This window comes from Littorina saxatilis, linkage group LG3 (genome assembly GCF_037325665.1).
Source record: "Littorina saxatilis isolate snail1 linkage group LG3, US_GU_Lsax_2.0, whole genome shotgun sequence".
In the NCBI taxonomy this organism is placed as follows: domain Eukaryota; kingdom Metazoa; phylum Mollusca; class Gastropoda; order Littorinimorpha; family Littorinidae; genus Littorina; species Littorina saxatilis.
Window position 1 is genome coordinate 35,189,695 of NC_090247.1, and position 17,390 is coordinate 35,207,084.

The following is a 17,390-nucleotide window of genomic DNA, read 5'->3' on the forward strand; positions in this document are numbered from 1 at the left end:
TTGTCCCTGCAGCAGTTAGCTGTAGGCTCAATTTTCTACTTTATCTGTGACGGTGACTGATGTTGTTATTGTGTGTACACACGATGCAGGGAATGGGCAGACAACTAGAGATGAACTTTGACTTCCAGTCTGTCAATCAGTCCATTAACAAAGTTTCAAATGTGTGTTTCAGGATGTGCTGCCAGGTCTCTTGTCGTACACGTCGCATCATTTTGACACAGTGAAAGACACAGTGAAAAAAGAGATGCTGGCCTTGTTGGCAGACATAGTCCTACAGAAATCCTCCATACCTGAAGACGGAAGCCAGCTTGGCTCCCTGCAGAAGTACCCCCTTGACTTTGGGCGAGCACAGAGAGGGTAAGCGTCTGGGCATTGAAGCATGGTTACTGTAATTTGACGAACTACAAGCCGCGACTTTTTAAAAAAAAAATCGCATTGCGGCTTACAAAAAGATGCGGCTAAAACGTTACCTAAACTTGAATAGCATTCACCTAATGCAAGTCGCCGCGGATTTTCATTTCGCTCGATTAGCGATTACCGGTACTTTATTAGCTCTTTACTCAAGACTCGGCACTTTTCTCTTTCTTTCGCGAATTTTCGTTTGTCAACAAGTCGTCGTGACAAGATAGTGAACAGAGAAACACCGGATGTATCAGTATCTTGCGCGTGCGAGATTTCGTTTTTTTGTGTCTCACGATAGTTGGAGGAGCGAGAGCCGCCATGTTGTGTTTTCGTCTGCTCGAAATGTGCGCAAAAGTCGTAAATCATCCCCAAAAAGCTTATTCCGGTCGAGACTACATGTGTGTGTTGGTTACAAATTGTGTGTGTGATATTTTTCCTCCAATTTTTTAACTTTTCTTCTTTGTTTCACTTGTTTATTCTCGGAGCCGATTTCGCCAAATACCGTACTTTTGTTTGCCTGGTTGTTTTGATTGATTGACACGATCTGATTATATTTTTTTCGACGGCGGCTAATATAGTGACGCGGCCTATACGTGGCTCATCCCAATGTTTTTTTTTAAAGTCGGGGGTGCGGCTTATAAAACGGTGTGTCTTGTAATCCGTCAAATACGGTACATTGATTTTGAGTTTATTTTGACTCCGCCTGTTCCGGGATCGTTTTGATGGGATAAATAGGGAATTAGTCATTTTTATTTGTAGAGACCAACACATAATGAGTCCTTGTTGTGCAGGGCAATTTTTGCAGTCTCATTAACAATCGAAACAAAATATTACGTGACTTCTGCACTTTTGAAGACGTTCTCTGATTTTAGGGATTAGAATGAAATAAATCTGTTCATTAATTTTATTTTTAAGTTGTGTATTGAAGAAAAGTCAATAACAATGGATAACCAAAACCACAAAGAAATTTGACGTTAGCCGCAGGCATTCGTACTATTTGTTTCAGACGCAAGAGTACACTGATACAGTACATGCAGTTGCTGCTAGATCTTGATAAGAACCTGGCAGCTGAACAGTTGTCAAGAACGGAAGGACTGAGCGAACTGATGTCTGCCTTGGTCTGTCTGCCACAAGTCGGGTACTGAGTTTCCACAGCAACAATTGTCAAACAGAGAAGATTGAGTTTATATCAAGCATTGATTGCTTTCCATGTGAAAGGCGGATTAACATATCTTTGTGTAGTGAGTGTATAAACATGTGTGTACAAAGAGGGGTCAAGAAATGTGATTATGCTTTGGTATATAGTTTCTTCCGTTGCTGTGGATTTGAGAAAGTCTGGTAAAGCTTCATAGATTGAAAATGTTCAGAAAGATATTCCTGATGCAGGATTTATGAGATGCGAAAGAAATTGCGTGCCAAAAAGGACAAGCATAGAGAATATCATTATATTCATGTTTAACAGTTTATGAAAGCTTCAGAGGTTGTAGAAGCTTCAGGAGTATGACATGTTTTGCTTGGCATCTGTCTCTGCCTTGCTAAATTTCAAGTGCTTTTAGCTTCTTTCTGTTTTGTTATTTGTTTATTTGCTTTAAAATCTGTTGTTGATTGCATTTGCAGCACTGTGGATAGTAGTGTGTGCGCCAAAGGCATTGTCACAGCCTGGGATCAGCTGAAAACGGCCCTGCTACAGGTCTCACCAGATCACAGAGGTATGCTGCGTTTGCTGAGAATTTTTTGCAAACAATTCCTTCATACAAAGTTAATGATTATTCCTCAATATTGCATTTTGATGTGTTCCTGTGTGGGATAAATGCCTATAACCATGCATGCAAACAGTGACTGAAATATTAGTAGATTTTATAGTCCGCAGGCACAGTGACTAGGTTTTTTGGACAGTGAATTTTTTGGTATTTTGTTTGTTTTGGGAATTTCTGTTACTTTTGCCCATTTCTTGTGCATGCTTTGGTATTTGTTACACAGACATGGTGCTGTTTGTAATGCGCCAGGCCATCATTTCTTTGCTGGTTTTGAAAAACGATGTGAGCGTTCCAGAACTTCTGCCTGCAGTGGATGTCATCACACTACTGAAGTGAGTGCATGAGTCCACAGCACGTGAACATGAATACAGTGGAACCCCCCTTTTAACACCTTCAATAATCTGAGAAAATCAGGTCTTAAAAAGGAGGGAGTCTTAAAATGGGGGTGGGGCGGGGATGTAGCTCAGTCGGTAGCGCGCTGGATTTGTATCCAGTTGGCGGGGATGTAGCTCAGTCGGTAGCGCGCTGGATTTGTATCCAGTTGGCCGCTGTCAGCGTGAGTTCGTCCCCACGTTCGGCGAGAGATTTATTTCTCAGAGTCAACTTTGTGTGCAGACTCTCCTCGGTGTCCGAACACCCCCGTGTGTACACGCAAGCTCAAGACCAAGTGCGCACGAAAAAGATCCTGTAATCCATGTCAGAGTTCGGTGGGTTATAGAAACATGAAAATACCCAGCATACTTCCTCCGAAAGCGGCGTATGGCTGCCTAAATGGCGGGGTAAAAACGGTCATACACGTTAAAGCCGTGGGAGTTTCAGCCCATGAACGAACAAACAAAATGGGGGTACATTTACAGGTTATGAACAAAAAGTCTGAGAAAACATGGTCTTAAAAGGAAGAGAGTCTTAAATTGGGGGGGGGGGGGGGTCTTCAAGGGGGGGGGGGGGGGGGGGAGGGGGTTCCACTGTACAACATTTACAATTATTAATAATACTGAAAATAACACATTTGTGTAGGGCTTCCTTACAGAACAAAGCCATTTACATGGATAAACAGTATGTACAAGATATTCAATGAAATGCGTTCATTTCACGTTTGTTTAGAATGTTTTGCTTGTATTATTCACAACATAAGGGTGTGCTAAACCAGTAGACTAATAGGTATTTTGTTTGAAATTTGCCTCCCTTGGTGAACTTTTCTTTTGGCTAATCAAAATTCTGCTGTTTTCAGATCTCATCCAAGCAACTTCTTTGTTCTCCATGCTGCTGACCTTTATTTGACCTTGATGTCTGACCTTGACAAAGATGACTTTTTGACCCCTGACCTTCTAGTGGAACTCTATCCACTGCTGGAGCTTAACCTAGTGTCCGGGTCTCACAAGGTCAGTTACAAGAATATCATGTAAAGTAAAGACCAGGATGTAAATGCAAGCAGTCTTATATGATTGGAGATATTTTATCTTGCTACTGTGTGTTTTGTTAGAAAATTGTATGTGTTGTGTATGTTGGTTTATCAGCTTGCATGTGTGTATGTATGAGAGTAGGCATGCCTCCATAGTTTTAGGAGATGTCCTGAAAGATTGTTGAAGTTGTTTACATGCTGAATTTTGTTCTGTTCAAGGTATGAACAACATACTGAGTTGAGTCATTTGATTCCAGGTACGACAGTCTACCTTGCACCTTCTGACTCTATTCCCTGTCAGCATCCCTGTGCCTATGCAACAAGACAACAAAGTAAGTTTTCACTTCTAAATTGTTTTTGAACCTGTTGCGATGTTGTACCTGGTGTTTTTACAAGATCATCTACTGATGGGACTGTGATCTAAAAAAAAGAGCTGTAGCCTGGAGGAAATATTCAGTATGAAAGCCTGAGTCACCTTTTTTAACAAGTAGAACAGTGGAACCCCCCTTTTAAGACAACCCCCTGCCACCACCCCCCCTCCCACCCCCCCACCCCCTTCCAATTTAAGACTGTCCAAAATAAGACCATGTTTTCTCAGATTTCTGTTCATAACTTCTTTGAATTTACCCCCATTTTAAGACTCCCTCCTTTTTAAGACCTGGGGGGGGGGGGGGGGGGGGGGGTGTTGGGTAGAGAGTGCAAAACGATGCAAAGATTGAGGGAAAAGGTTAGAGATAGCAAAATAAATGGATACTTTGTGATCACTGAGTAATTTATTCACTCCAAATGTAATATTTTTCAGGCTGAGGAGGATCCATGGACTATTTTTACAGTGGCGCTGGCGGCAGAGAAGGTCCCATTGAGTATGCGAGACTATCGTCAGAGGCTGATGTATCTTCGAAAACTGGACCACAACATTGTGCATGCCATCATGCCTGCAGGACCATTCAGCAAGGTAATTCACACAGATTTGTTTCAAGTGTGACATGCTGTGCACTGTTCAGCAATATATTTGTTCAGTTATTTTGTTTTCGTTGGCAGAGAACTTGCTTAGCACAGGTTGTACAAGAGGATAGATATTGTATGTAAAATTGCCAGAGATATACATCTATAATCAGTAATGAATAAATGAAGGCAAACTGTGATTTATAATTTGATTAGCTAAAATAAAATTCCGACTGTTTATTCTTTGTTCTGAATTTGTGCCCCATATCTCTACCACAACCAGAATCTGTGTATATATTTGTATGTTAATTTTTTTTGCTTTTAAACAGATGCCCATGATGTACCTGATGGGAACGTTGCTGTGTCCAATGACACTGTTGTGGGACCCAGTCTGCGAGTTGATTGCTGGTCATGCTCACGGTCTCAACAGGGAAGAGTTCTGGGAACCGTTCTTTCAGCAATTAACAGTGGCGGCCACCAAAGCAGGTATGTGTTTGATAGGATAGGAGAGGGGGGGGGGGGGGGGGGGGGATCTGCCTTTGTGTCATGTGTGTGTAAAAACAAATACTGATGTGTGTTCTGTGTTTGACTATATATCTCATGTGTGTAAGCATATGTGTATTTGAGGAAACACTTTTTTGAGTGTTTGTGCACATAGGTTTGTCTGTATGTTCACCTCTGTGTTTATATCTATGGGTGCTTGTTTTCATACATGAATGTGTGTTCTCTTTTTTAAGTATTTGTATACTGATACGTAAATCATCTGCAGAGAAAACAATATGAAAAAGATCCACAGACAAACCGAGGGAAAGAAGTCAGAGTTTCCACTTGCTCCAGTCATTTTCCATTGTGTTTCCAGTATATTAAGCACAAAATGTCACTACTATTCTCAAGCTTTCAGTGTGTTAACAGAATTCAGTGCTTTTGTCTGCAGTGGAGACACCAGTTTCACATGAAGATGCCGCAGATCCAGCAACTCTGTTGGAGCAGTGGGTTTTGAAAGAAAAGACTTCTGAGCGTTCTCCAGACTTCACATCTTTTCGCAACTTCTTGTGGAAAGCCATGAGCCTCTTTCCTGACAAGTGTGAACCAAAGTCACGAGACTTTGTGCCACTCTTATTTACCTTCCTGCAGTAAGTGTACTTTAAAGCTTTCTAAAGTTGTTGTTTTATTTTTTGGAAATGACTGTTTTCTGAAAGCTCTGCTCCCTAGAATGTGCAAAGCAGATCTGACAGTATAAAACTCAGTAAATAATACTTCTTTTGGATTTGAAGTGGTTGCTCAGCGAACCCGGATGTTACCATATCTTGCAGTTACCATTGAGATATCCAAAACACGCTTTGATCTTTTTGATGTTCATTTGTGGGGGAAAATTGCCTAGAAAGAAAAGAAACAAACGAACAGCACAGCAGTGGGATATTGCTGCTGTGTGACAGTGTTTTCTGTAGACATTGATCCTACATTGCCTACGCTCTCTTTTTTTTCTAGTTATAAAACAAACAGTCACACAGAATTGTCCCTGTGTGTTTATGGAATGCTTGCTGATTCAGACCGTGAACTTCTTTCAGGAAAGAATACTACCTGGTTGACGTCTCATTAGCTCCTTCGCAGAGCATCAAAGTAGACAACACAGGGGATGAGGAAGATGAAGATGATCAGGATGAAGAGGAAGAGAACCATGAAGACAACCAGGAAGACAACCAGGAAGAGAACAGGGGGGAGAACACACCAAGGAAGAGGGCACATTCTTCTCCAAAGAAGGTTGCAGGAAAAGCTGGCAGGAAATATGGATTGCAGTGAGTCTTACGCTTTTGATGCTAAATCTTTAGTGTTGAAGTGCTGGAGAAGTGGGAATGTTTTTTTCTGTCTTGTTTCTTCTTGGTAAATGTGTGTGTCTGTCTCTGTCTGTGTGTGTGTGTGTGTGTGTGTGCATGTATAAAAAAGCTGCTGTTTTCTGTGTGTATGTGTCTGTGCACATGTGTCGGCAAGATGTTACGCTATGATGTTTATTGTCCCACACAAGGGAATTCTTGAGAAGACAGGGCTTTCTGCGTTTTAAAGGGAGTTAATCAGTTAATATGAAAAAAAGAGTAAATTAATAATGTTTGATGACGGTTGATTATATTCCAGGTCATTGCTGGTACACCTGGAGTTGTTTGCCAAAATTCAGAACCCCAGAGCACTGTACAGAGAGGCTGAACTCAGGGACATCTTCTTCCAGGTAAGGCTGTTGCAACTTTTTCCCCCACTAATGCAGTGTTTTAATATGATTTTTGCACATAAGAGTACTCACAGTCACACCTTCATAGGGGAAACAGGATGTAGTTTTACTCTTAAAAGCGGCACAGATGTACTGTATTTTCGAGACTACGAGGCGCTTTGTTGTACAGGGCACAACCCCCCCCCCCCCCCCCCCTTTTTTTTTTTTAAATGAGAAAATCCTTGAACGCAAGGGAAAGAAAGTACAGAGTGGAAATATTTGAATGGTAGCTGATTACAGATTTGTTGTCTGCAACCAACATTTTAGCATACCAGTGTTTGCAATAAGTAGTATGAACGCCAGACCAAATTCAGAGTTTTATCCTTTCTTGCAGTTTCTGGAACACAAGAACTCCAAGGTGCAGAAGATGGCCTTTAAGTGCATCATGACCTACAAGTACAAGTTCTTGACACCTTACAGGTATGTCATTTCTTACACATGTATATTTTCACATCACTTTATTATCCTATTGCTTGAAAAATCCAGTAAAAAGCTAGAAACAAGCCGAGTCGTGCTACCCAGGTGTGTGCATATTTAGTTGTAATCAGCCACCTGCACTGCTGGCAGAATGACTGAGGTCTTTTACATGTCTTGGCGGAAACACAGGGCTGGGACATGGATACTGTCTGAATCAGCACATAATTTTGACCCATGTCCTTCCTGACCTGGATTCCAATTTGTGACCTTCTGATGACAAGTCCAGTGCTCTCTACCACCTGATCTTCTAGACCCCCTATTTTCTCTTTTGTAATACAGTGGAACCCCCCTTTTTTTAACACCGCCCCCCCCCCCCCCCCCCCCCCCCCCAACCTCTTCCCTTTTTAGACTGTTTTCTCAGTTGTTTTGTTCATAACCTCTGTAAATTTACCCCCATTTTAAGACTCCCTCCTTTTTAAGACCCGATGTTCTCAGATTTTTAGAGGTCTTAAAAGGGGGGTTCCACTGTAGGATTGTAGCTGATGAGTTGAACTTGTTGCAGGGAGAACTTTGAAAGACTGCTGGACGACAAGACGTTCAAGACAGAGGTGGTGCAGTTCAGTGTGGACGAGGAGTCCACGGAAATCAAACCTGAACATCGCCAGGACCTCTTGCCTGTTCTCATGAGGTAAAGACATTGTCAAAGTTATTCTTTCTTTTATTGTTGGGCTCTGGGGTTCTTTTATTCTTGGTGCAAATAACACCATTCACCAGTGGAAATCAAACCCGAACATCGTCAGGACCTCTTGCCTGTTCTCATGAGGTTAAGCCATTTTCCAGTTCATTCTCTCTTTTATTGTTGGTACAAATTAGGTGTTTCTTTATCCCTGCCATTAGGTGTTTCTTTATCCCTGCCATATCCGCAGCCACACGCTGGCGTCAAAGGATTGCTCATTTATTTTGCTAATGTTTATTCATACCCCCAGCTTCCAGGCTTAAGTGAGTTTGAAATTATTTATTTGCACAATGATTGTGTTACATGCTGTGAATTTGAAAGGACTATAAATTCTGACTTAGCAAATGCGAGGTTGAGTTGTGAACATGTTATCATTATTTTTTCTGCCCCACCTGGAGTTGAGCCCAGGACCAAGAAGGTTACTGTGTAATTAATTAACCACAAGGTCGCTCTGCCTTTGGCATTGATGCAACACTTGTAAAGAGAAATATGTTACTTTCAGGATTCTCTACGGCAAGATGCTGAGCAAAGCAGGGACAGAGACTGCGGGAAAGAGACGGTCAGATGTACGTCGCTCTATAGTCTTCAGGTTCCTGGGGGGATGTGCGGCGTCCGAGATGCAGTACTTCCTTGATCTTGTCTTTGGTCCGTTCAAGCACCTTCTCACAGGTAGGGAACATTTGATGTTATTGTGACGGTTGTTTTCAAAGTCTGTTATTAGTTTTGTTTAGTTTTGAAACAGACTTCATTTTCAAAGTCTTTTTATTGGTAGTGCTTAGTTTTGAACAGAAAATGGCCTTCTTTTTCACACACTTTTTGGGAAGCTTCTTACTGGTCATTTACAATGGACACTAACAACCTAGCATAGAGTAAACTACAGTGTTAACGTACTCAGTTTGAGCTGTTCTCGGTATGATTATTTTCAGGTAGGGAAAGTAGGGCATCAAGCTTTGTGTAAGAGTTTGAGTCCTGCAGTAGCTCAGATCTATTAATACGAGTGTTTGTGCTCAACATCATCTCCGAAATTGTTATGCAACGACGGGCGCAGTGGCGTGGTGGTAAGACGTCGGCCTCCTAATCGGGAGGTCGTGAGTTCGAATCCCGGTCGCTGCCGCCTGGTGGGTTAAGAGTGGAGATTTTTCCGATCTCCCAGGTCAACTTATGTGCAGACCTGCCAGTGACTTAACCTCCTTCGTGTGTACACGCAAGCACAAGACCAAGTGCGCACGGAAAAGATCCTGTAATCCATGTCGGAGTTCGGTGGGTTATGGAAACACGAAAATATCCAGCATGCCAACTCAACGAAAGCGGAGTGAGCTGACTATGCTCTCAGAGTATAGTGTGGGGAACCCAAATGGGCAAACGAGCTCACACGTAACCAGACAATTCTGGAACGCTGAAGAAGAAGAAGTTATGCAATGTTTGTGTGTTGATGCCTGTGGTGTTTAGCTGGTCTGAGTGTGCTTTGCCTTCTGTTTACTTCCACAGATGATCCCTTGAAGATGGTGAAAGAGATTGCATCTATTGACATCAGAAATGTTGTTCCGCCAAAACGGATGAAAGGGTAAGAACTGTCATTGTTGCAAGTATTGTTGGTGAGAGATGCAGTCTGGCAGAAAAAGAGTAATTCAGTTACGTATCGCATGGATTAAATACAGGAATATTCTTTACAAAACATAATTCAGGGACAGAAAAGGCACTACCAGAGGAAAAGGTGCAGGGGGTGGGTTTGAGTAAAGTATATGTGCCTTGTAGGCCAGAAAAAATAGTGTGTGTGCTTTGCGGCGTCCTGTTTGACTTTTATCTCTGTGTTTCATGGTGTGCAATTTGTATGTTTCACAGTGTCTTTGACTGCTATTTTTGTATTCCACAATGTCCTCTTTGGCTGTTGTCTTTGTGTTTTGTGATGTCCTTGGAGCAGTGCTGGCGAGGATAATTTTACAGCGTTCTGTTGGCCTGCAGTTTTGTGTTTCACTGTGTCTTGTCTATTTTGTGTTTCACTGTGTCCAGTCTATTTCTGTGTTTCACGGTGTCTTGTCTATTTTGTGTTTCACTGTGTCCAGTCTATTTCTGTGTTTCACTATGTCTTGTCTTTCTGTGTGTTTTACGGTGTCTTGTCTATCTGTGTGCTTTACGTTGTCCTACCTGTGTGTTTGACAGTGTCCTGGGAGCAGTGCTGGTGGTGACGGAGAAGCTGGGCAACCTCCTGGAGGACAACGCTCGCTCCATCCTCCACCTACTGCTGGGTGTGGCCGCCACCTGTGCAGCGTGTCTCAAGCAGCGTGATGTCATCAAACCCTCTGCCGCCTCCACGCTCAAGTCTGTGCGACAGATGGCCTTCAACAGGCTTATCCAGGTAGCCAAGCCATTTTTTCTTCTTTTGTGGCGACCAGTCTAAAATTTGGACAGGGGTAAATGACACGAAGCCTAATTTACAAAAGACAAAGTTTACCTGGTAGAAAAAGTTCAAAATTAGTTTTTTCCCCGCTTGCATTCTGAAAATCAAGCATGAAACGTTCTGTTAGTTCACAGAACCTTACGTCACAACTTCTTCCCCCGCCCCAGCCCCCAAGTACAGATCTAAAATGGTGACATCCTTTATTTATAATCATAGTTGAATTAAGCGTCTGCTTTTGAGAATTGTTTCTGGCATGTAGATTGTAGGTTGTTGGCTTCAAAATGGATTTTGTCTATCATCATTCTGTGTTATATTTTGCTTTCTTCTCATATTTTTGCAGTTCTTTGGCGAGTTTGACAAATTTGAATACACTGAGCAAGAGTCAGATGCCATCTTGGAAGCCTTTGTGTGGCCACAGGTAAGTGTGTGACAGATTACATCTCACAAGTCACTGTCATAAGTAATGTTATATAAATTTCATTGCTCACAATTAAGAGGAGTGCAGGGAAAATATACCACGTCTTGAGCATGTTAGTAACAACATAACATTTTCAGAACAGTAATGATTCAAGATTTGTTTTCCGTACAAAAAAACTTAAGGATACCTCTCTTATCATGTAAAGTATTCTTTAACGCAAAAGATATAAAAAAAAAAAGGTCCTACATTCAGTTTTATCTCCCACAATTCCGAGAGGAATGCGATCACGCGAGAGAGTATGTGAGAAATCCTCACAGACCATGTGATTTTCTGAGTGTGTAGACGTGGGTCCTGCATGCAGGTGATCAAGTTTTATTGAATTGAAGTTGATGAAACTCTTGTGAAATTGAAACTGTTTAATTGCTGTGTGCAGCTGGATCGCTTGAGTCTGGAGAGCAAGATGCAGCCATCACTGCTGCTGAGGTTGCTGCAGTGTTGGTGTCAAGACCCAAAGTGAGTCTGTCCATGTGTCAGTCCATCTGCCCATTTCTCTGTTCACTTGTCTGTTTCTCTGTTCGTCTTTCAATCCATTCAGTAATTTGTTCGTTGATCATACATTCTACGTTGGACCTTAGCAGTAGGAATGAGAATGTATTTCTGAGTACTTTTTATCTTTAGGTATTTCCATCTCCTGACAAAAGAAGCACCTTCAGGGAAGATAACTCCTCTGAGCGCCATGTTCTCCCTGCTTACTGCCCCTGGCGTGGGTCGCCCAGTCAGCACCATGATCTTGAAATCTGTGGAAAGCCTGGTGGAGGGAGAGGAAGATCATGAGGAGGAACCACCACAGAAGAGGAGAAGGACAGGTGTGTGTGGGGGGGGGGGGGGGGGAGTGATTGAGGGGGAAGTGGGGGTGAAGAATACATGTGTGTGTGCAAGGGGATATAATGTGTGGCTTTGTGGGTGGAGGCTGTGATTGTGTGTGTGCATGTACTTCTATACAGGTCTGTGTCTGTTCGATAGCATGTTTCTTTTTCTAAGTGAATATTTACCTGCTCTTGCAGATTCAGGTTGGAGTTTGGCACTTTTCGGTTATTATAAAAAGCAAGCAAGTACAACACACAGCTAATCATTGTTATCTTGTTTACACAGAATTCAATCTTAATTTCTTACCATGATCAAATCAGGCATGCATCCTAATTTCAAGATCAGACAACTGTGAGCATATGTAAACAATGCCCTCACTTACTATTGTTGTGTGTTCTGAGCATCTCTGTCCCTATTGACCTTTGTATATATTTTTAGTTCTTCAAAATGTTGTCTGCCTAAACTATACTGTCAGTTGAATGTTACAGCTAAGAAAAGCAGAGTGTCGCAGGGCCCACTGATGGTGCGACCCCACATCCCCGCCCTGCTGACCTTCCTAGAGGAAGCGGTCAAGAGTCTGGGCAGTCAGCTGGAGAAAAACAGAAAGACTGGAGCCACGAAAGAGACACTGCTGGAACTCAAGATTCTGGCCAGGTGAGCTTGGAATGTGGACTTTTTCTTTTTGCCCTATGGGGAGTACCTTGATCTTTTATATGAAAGAAATATTACTGGTTATATTCGTTTTTGGTGTCCATGTAGACCATTTCATTACGCTTTTTTGGTCAGACTTATGCCCTCCCAGTACTGTTGCCAGGAGTAGGACTTATTTTGTTAAGCTAATTTGTGGACATGGCAGTAAGACTTTTGGCAATTTTTCGGAAATGTTTGACATTCCTTGGCCTCACCTCCGTTTGTCTGCATAGTTGCGCCTTCTGTGTTACTTTTGTTAACAGAATGATGCCTTCTGTTCTTGCAGAGATTTCTGTTCCTGTTAAAGTCATATTTTGTTTTTGTCTGCAGAGTGAGTGTATTCATTGAAGATGAGGACCAGTCTGTTCGCCTGTGTTCGCTGTTGGTGCCCTTTCTCAGTGGCACAATCTCCTTGCAGCAGGTAACGTTCATTGTCACAGGGCCTGATGATAACCAGGCACTCTCATACACTATTTCATGACAGTTTTGTTTCATTGATCTAGGTGAACTCTCCCTGTCAGGTTATGTTTGCGAAAGATGTTGAGCCATACCACAGAGACTGATGCACAGACTTTTAACAAAGCCTCGCTACCTGACTAATGAGTTTCTTCTGAAACTTTACAAATTTACACACCTTATGTAAGCGCCTGTAAATGATTTGTTGTTGTTTTTGTACAAAAAAATGATTGTTTTGCATAATCCTAATGCACATTTTTTGACAAATTTAGTGAACCATAAACAGATGGCAACATTTATGTTTGTTCTTTCAGGAGCTAGAAGAGAGTACACTGGAGTCTGTGCTGAACCTGATGAAGATGGTAAAAGAACCACGCCCCTTCTACAGGTTGGTGAACTGCTTCACACGCGGGTTTCTTTCTCCCTCCTTCCTTAAACCAACCTACCTCAATCTAACTCTGTACGAGTCCGTCCACTGTTTCACAGTAGCAGGATGGCAAGTTTTATATGAATAAAGCTAAGAAAGGGCTGTCTCCGGCTTGCTCCCATTCTCTGTAACGTAAGGGGTAATGCTGTGTTTGTTAGATAAAGTTGACCATGTCCGCGGTATGTTTCAGATCTATGCTGCCACTGTTTATAGGTGTGGAACGCCGCCAGTCTAGAATCGTGCTGTGTCAGATTCTGAAGGTAAACTTGTTTGTTTTGTTGGTGGTTATTTTTTCAACTTTTCATTGTCATTTCATGTGCTGTTAAGAACTGAATTTTATTTTTGCTGTTAGACTTTGATACTTTCACACTGTACAATGAGAAATACAGTGTAGTGAACTATTTTCATTTTTAGGCAGAAGTTTTATAGAGTTTCAATTTCAATTAAGCAGTCATACTTTATGTGAAATGTGCAACACCTGCAACGTTATAGCTAGTTAGGTCAGGGGCAAATGCACATTTGTGTATTCTGAAACGGGTATGACAGGTTGTCAGGTTGATTGTAAATTTCTGGTATTTTGGCGAAAATGTTCTCAAAATAGCAGAAATGATAAATATAATGCAATCACTATGTTTTAGACTTGGTTGGACTGGTTTGGGTAAAAGAATGACTGATTTTTGTGATAGCAAGGGTTCATACTTGTGAAGAATTGCAAGTTTCGATCATGTAATCTAGCATGCTTGCTGGTTTGACAGCTTAGCAGAACTGTACACACAATAACTATCTTCCTGTGCCCATATCCCATGTGATTGAATTGCGAAATTTTTCAGGTGATTGGCAGCAAAGTTCCTGAACTGGAAGATATAGCTGATATTGTTGAAAAGGTGAGGATTTGACGTTGATAGCAGCAGTTTATTCTTTTTTTTTATTGAACTGTGGAAGTTTTTATTCTGTTTAGTTTTTTTCATTCCACCTGACACACAGATTAATTCACATGATGACGTCTGGGTATGGGGTGTATTGAGTCCTGTTGCAACACCATGCATACTACATGTACATTGAAAGTGGGGGGATTATAGTTCTATTATTTTCAAGTGCTGTTTTAACATAATACAGCGGAACCCCCCATTTTAAGACCCCCAAACTAAGACTTCCTCCTTTTAAAGACTTTGATTTTTCAGATTTTCAGTTCATAACCTTTATAAATTTACCCTCATTTTAAGTCTCCCTCCCTTTTTAAGACATGATTTTTTTCAGATTTATTGAGGTCTTGAGAGGGGTGTTCCACTGTAGTACAATTAACCTGACATCTCTCTTTCTACAGTCATAATAATACACATCCATATATCCTTTTATGTACCAGCTTAACGCGTGGAATCCCAAGCAAGCGGAGGAACCGGACTACACGGTGCGACTGGAAACATTCCGTCAGGTTATACAACAGCTGAAGGACTGGACAGAACTAAACGTCGACTCTCTCTTGGCTCTCATCTACAACTGCTGCTTCTTCATCAAAAGTGTAAGCAAGATTATTTCTTTTTATTTGTTGTTTTTTGATATTTTTCGATCTAGGTTTTGATTTTTTTTTTTAACAAAAGTTCTAGTTGTTTTATTTTTCAGAACCTGTTTGGGATATCAATCCTTTCTGTTTCAATACTTGCCAAGTCAGATTTCATACAGATATCTGTAAACAAAAAAATGTTGCAACCGACTGTTCATTTTATTGGAAATATGGGGGTTGGGGTAGGCAGCAGAAAGTGAATGGAGCACCTTTGTGAAAGATCCTGTTTAATTACACCCCCGGTATAGGGGTGTGTATAGGTTTCGGTCGATGTGTTTGTTTGTGTGTTTGTGTTCGCATATAGATCTCAAGAATGAACGGACCGATCGTCACCAAACTTGGTGAACAGGTTCTATACATTCCTGAGACGGTCCTTACAAAAATTGGGACCAGTCAAACACACGGTTAGGGAGTTATTGGTGGATTAAGATTCTACAAGGACTTATAGAGAAACATTCATGGTCAAAGGGAAATAACCTCAGTTGGTGGCAGTGAGAATGGGTGCAGTGAGAATGGTTATTTCCCTTTGACCAACGGGGGGTGTTTTTCCTACCTCGAAGGAACTTCTTGTTTTTCTGGCTTTCATCTGATTTGGCACTGTCATTACCCAAGGCAGATGGAGCAAGAGAGCTTTCACGCAAAAGATTGTTTGTTTAAAATTTCTTTAAGATTGATACTGTTGCTAGCCGTTAAATCAGTCAGTTCCTTTAATTGCTTTCAGCGACTCATTCTCAGCTTTTGCATATGATTTTCATTGAATGTATTTTATATGTTGTCCTCAGTTTGAAGATCTCTCCTTGAGAGACAACTCTACCCTCTGTTTGGTCACCTTGGTGCAAAGGTTCAAGGCCCTGAACTCTGACCCTGCTCTCTACAAGGAGATCATTGCTGGTACACTTCTGGTTCACGTGAAGAAGGGGTTGCGTTGCAAACAAGAGGTACTAATAGCTATTGATGTACTGCTTCTTTACCTTAGCCTTTGTTTATTGGTTGTTTTGACTGCTTTTTGGATGCCTTTCATTGAAGGTTTTGAAAGACCAGGATTTCTCTGTCTCTCTCTCTTTCTTTTCTCCCTTTCTCTTTTAAGTATCTAATGTGCAACAGAAACAGATGGCAAGAAAACAAATGAGACAAATGATGAATTGAAAACATTCATGGAACTTTTTCACAAGATGATGTAGCGAACCTAGAACTGATTTATGGAATAAACTTGCTTGCAGCAACCCAGACAGGTGATTACAACATTTTTATGAGCAGTGAGTACATTTAAGTCATCTCCGTGCTTTCCAAATTTGACAGCTGTGGGATGATATTGTAGTGAAATGATATGGTTCACAGATGTTTGACACTATGATGACTGCATACTAGGCTAGAGTCTTTGACAGCTCCAGGCTGTATGAAGATTGGTGATCTGAGTGTCTCATTCAGCCGTTGTTGAAATGCAGGTAGAAAAACTATTAAGTTTGAGTGATCTTTTTCTGTTGTTGTTGCTCTTGTAGTTTTTGATGATTCACATTGGATGGTGTTGTCAGTTGGTAGAGCACTGGACTTGTGATACTTGGGTGGGGTGGTCAGTTGGTAGGGCACTGGACTTGTGATACTTGGGTGGGGTGGTCAGTTGGTAGAGCACTGGACTTGTGATACTTGGGTGGGGTGGTCAGTTGGTAGGGCACTGGACTTGTGATACTTGGGTGGGGTGGTCAGTTGGTAGAGCACTGGACTTGTGATACTTGGGTGGGGTGGTCAGTTGGTAGGGCACTGGACTTGTGATACTTGGGTTCGAATCCAGGCAGGGACAGACACAGGCCAACTTTATGTGATAACATGTACTTAGAGATGGTATCCATATCCCAGCGTTGTGAAATGAAATGGTTCAGGGACATTTGACACAATGATGACTGCGTACTAGGCTAGAGTTTTTGACAGCTTCTCAGCTGTATGAAGATTGGTGATCTGAGTGTCTCATTGTAAAAATGCTGGTAGAGAAGCTGTAAAGTGTGAGTGCAGTTTCGTGTTGTAGTTGTTGATTCTGACAATTCCCATAGGGTGGGGTGCTCTGGTACCTAAATTGGTAGAGCACTGGACATGTGATCTTCTTGTCTTGAGTTTGAATCTAGGCAGGAACTGACGCAGGTCAACTTTATGTAATTACTGAAAGGTGGTGTCCATGTCCAACCCCGGTGTCATTGCTATGGCATGAAAAAAATTATTCTACCAGAAGTTCAGGTGGCTGATTATACTGTAACAAACACACACCTGGGTAGCGGACCTCTTGTTGCTGCTAGTTTTCCATTGGGAGCAAGCAACCCAAATTTGACAGCAATGGGATGATAACGTAATGAAATGATATGGTTCACAGATGTTTGACACTATGATGACTGCATACCAGGCTAGAGTCTTTGACAGCTCCAGGCTGCATGAAGATTTGTAATCTGAAGGTGCGATACTTGGGTTCGAATCCAGGCAGGGACAGACAGGAGCCAGCTTTATGTGATAACATGTACTTGGAGATGATATCCATATCCCAGCGCTGTGAAATGAAATGGTTCAGGGATATTTGACACAATGATGACTGCGTACTAGGCTAGAGTTTTTGACAGCTTCTCAGCTGTATGAAGATTGGTGATCTGAGTGTCTTAATGTAAACATGCAGG

The 17,390-nt window shown here is 41.7% G+C and overlaps 1 protein-coding gene across 1 annotated transcript in view; it reads left to right on the top strand.

The window, feature by feature from the left end:
* LOC138962246 (small subunit processome component 20 homolog) overlaps positions 1-17,390 on the top strand; it is a 74,413-nt gene that overhangs the window by 13,515 nt on the left and 43,508 nt on the right. The window contains exons 14-39 of the mRNA XM_070333990.1: positions 173-357; positions 1,409-1,540; positions 2,020-2,111; positions 2,383-2,491; positions 3,391-3,541; positions 3,819-3,893; positions 4,364-4,516; positions 4,836-4,992; positions 5,441-5,639; positions 6,075-6,302; positions 6,637-6,727; positions 7,101-7,186; positions 7,746-7,871; positions 8,422-8,588; positions 9,408-9,483; positions 10,080-10,275; positions 10,658-10,735; positions 11,169-11,248; positions 11,414-11,601; positions 12,091-12,256; positions 12,623-12,713; positions 13,063-13,136; positions 13,366-13,435; positions 14,006-14,059; positions 14,539-14,694; positions 15,519-15,674. Coding sequence (XP_070190091.1) covers positions 173-357; positions 1,409-1,540; positions 2,020-2,111; positions 2,383-2,491; positions 3,391-3,541; positions 3,819-3,893; positions 4,364-4,516; positions 4,836-4,992; positions 5,441-5,639; positions 6,075-6,302; positions 6,637-6,727; positions 7,101-7,186; positions 7,746-7,871; positions 8,422-8,588; positions 9,408-9,483; positions 10,080-10,275; positions 10,658-10,735; positions 11,169-11,248; positions 11,414-11,601; positions 12,091-12,256; positions 12,623-12,713; positions 13,063-13,136; positions 13,366-13,435; positions 14,006-14,059; positions 14,539-14,694; positions 15,519-15,674 — 3,336 coding nt within the window. The remainder of the gene's footprint in view (positions 1-172; positions 358-1,408; positions 1,541-2,019; positions 2,112-2,382; positions 2,492-3,390; positions 3,542-3,818; positions 3,894-4,363; positions 4,517-4,835; positions 4,993-5,440; positions 5,640-6,074; positions 6,303-6,636; positions 6,728-7,100; positions 7,187-7,745; positions 7,872-8,421; positions 8,589-9,407; positions 9,484-10,079; positions 10,276-10,657; positions 10,736-11,168; positions 11,249-11,413; positions 11,602-12,090; positions 12,257-12,622; positions 12,714-13,062; positions 13,137-13,365; positions 13,436-14,005; positions 14,060-14,538; positions 14,695-15,518; positions 15,675-17,390) is intronic.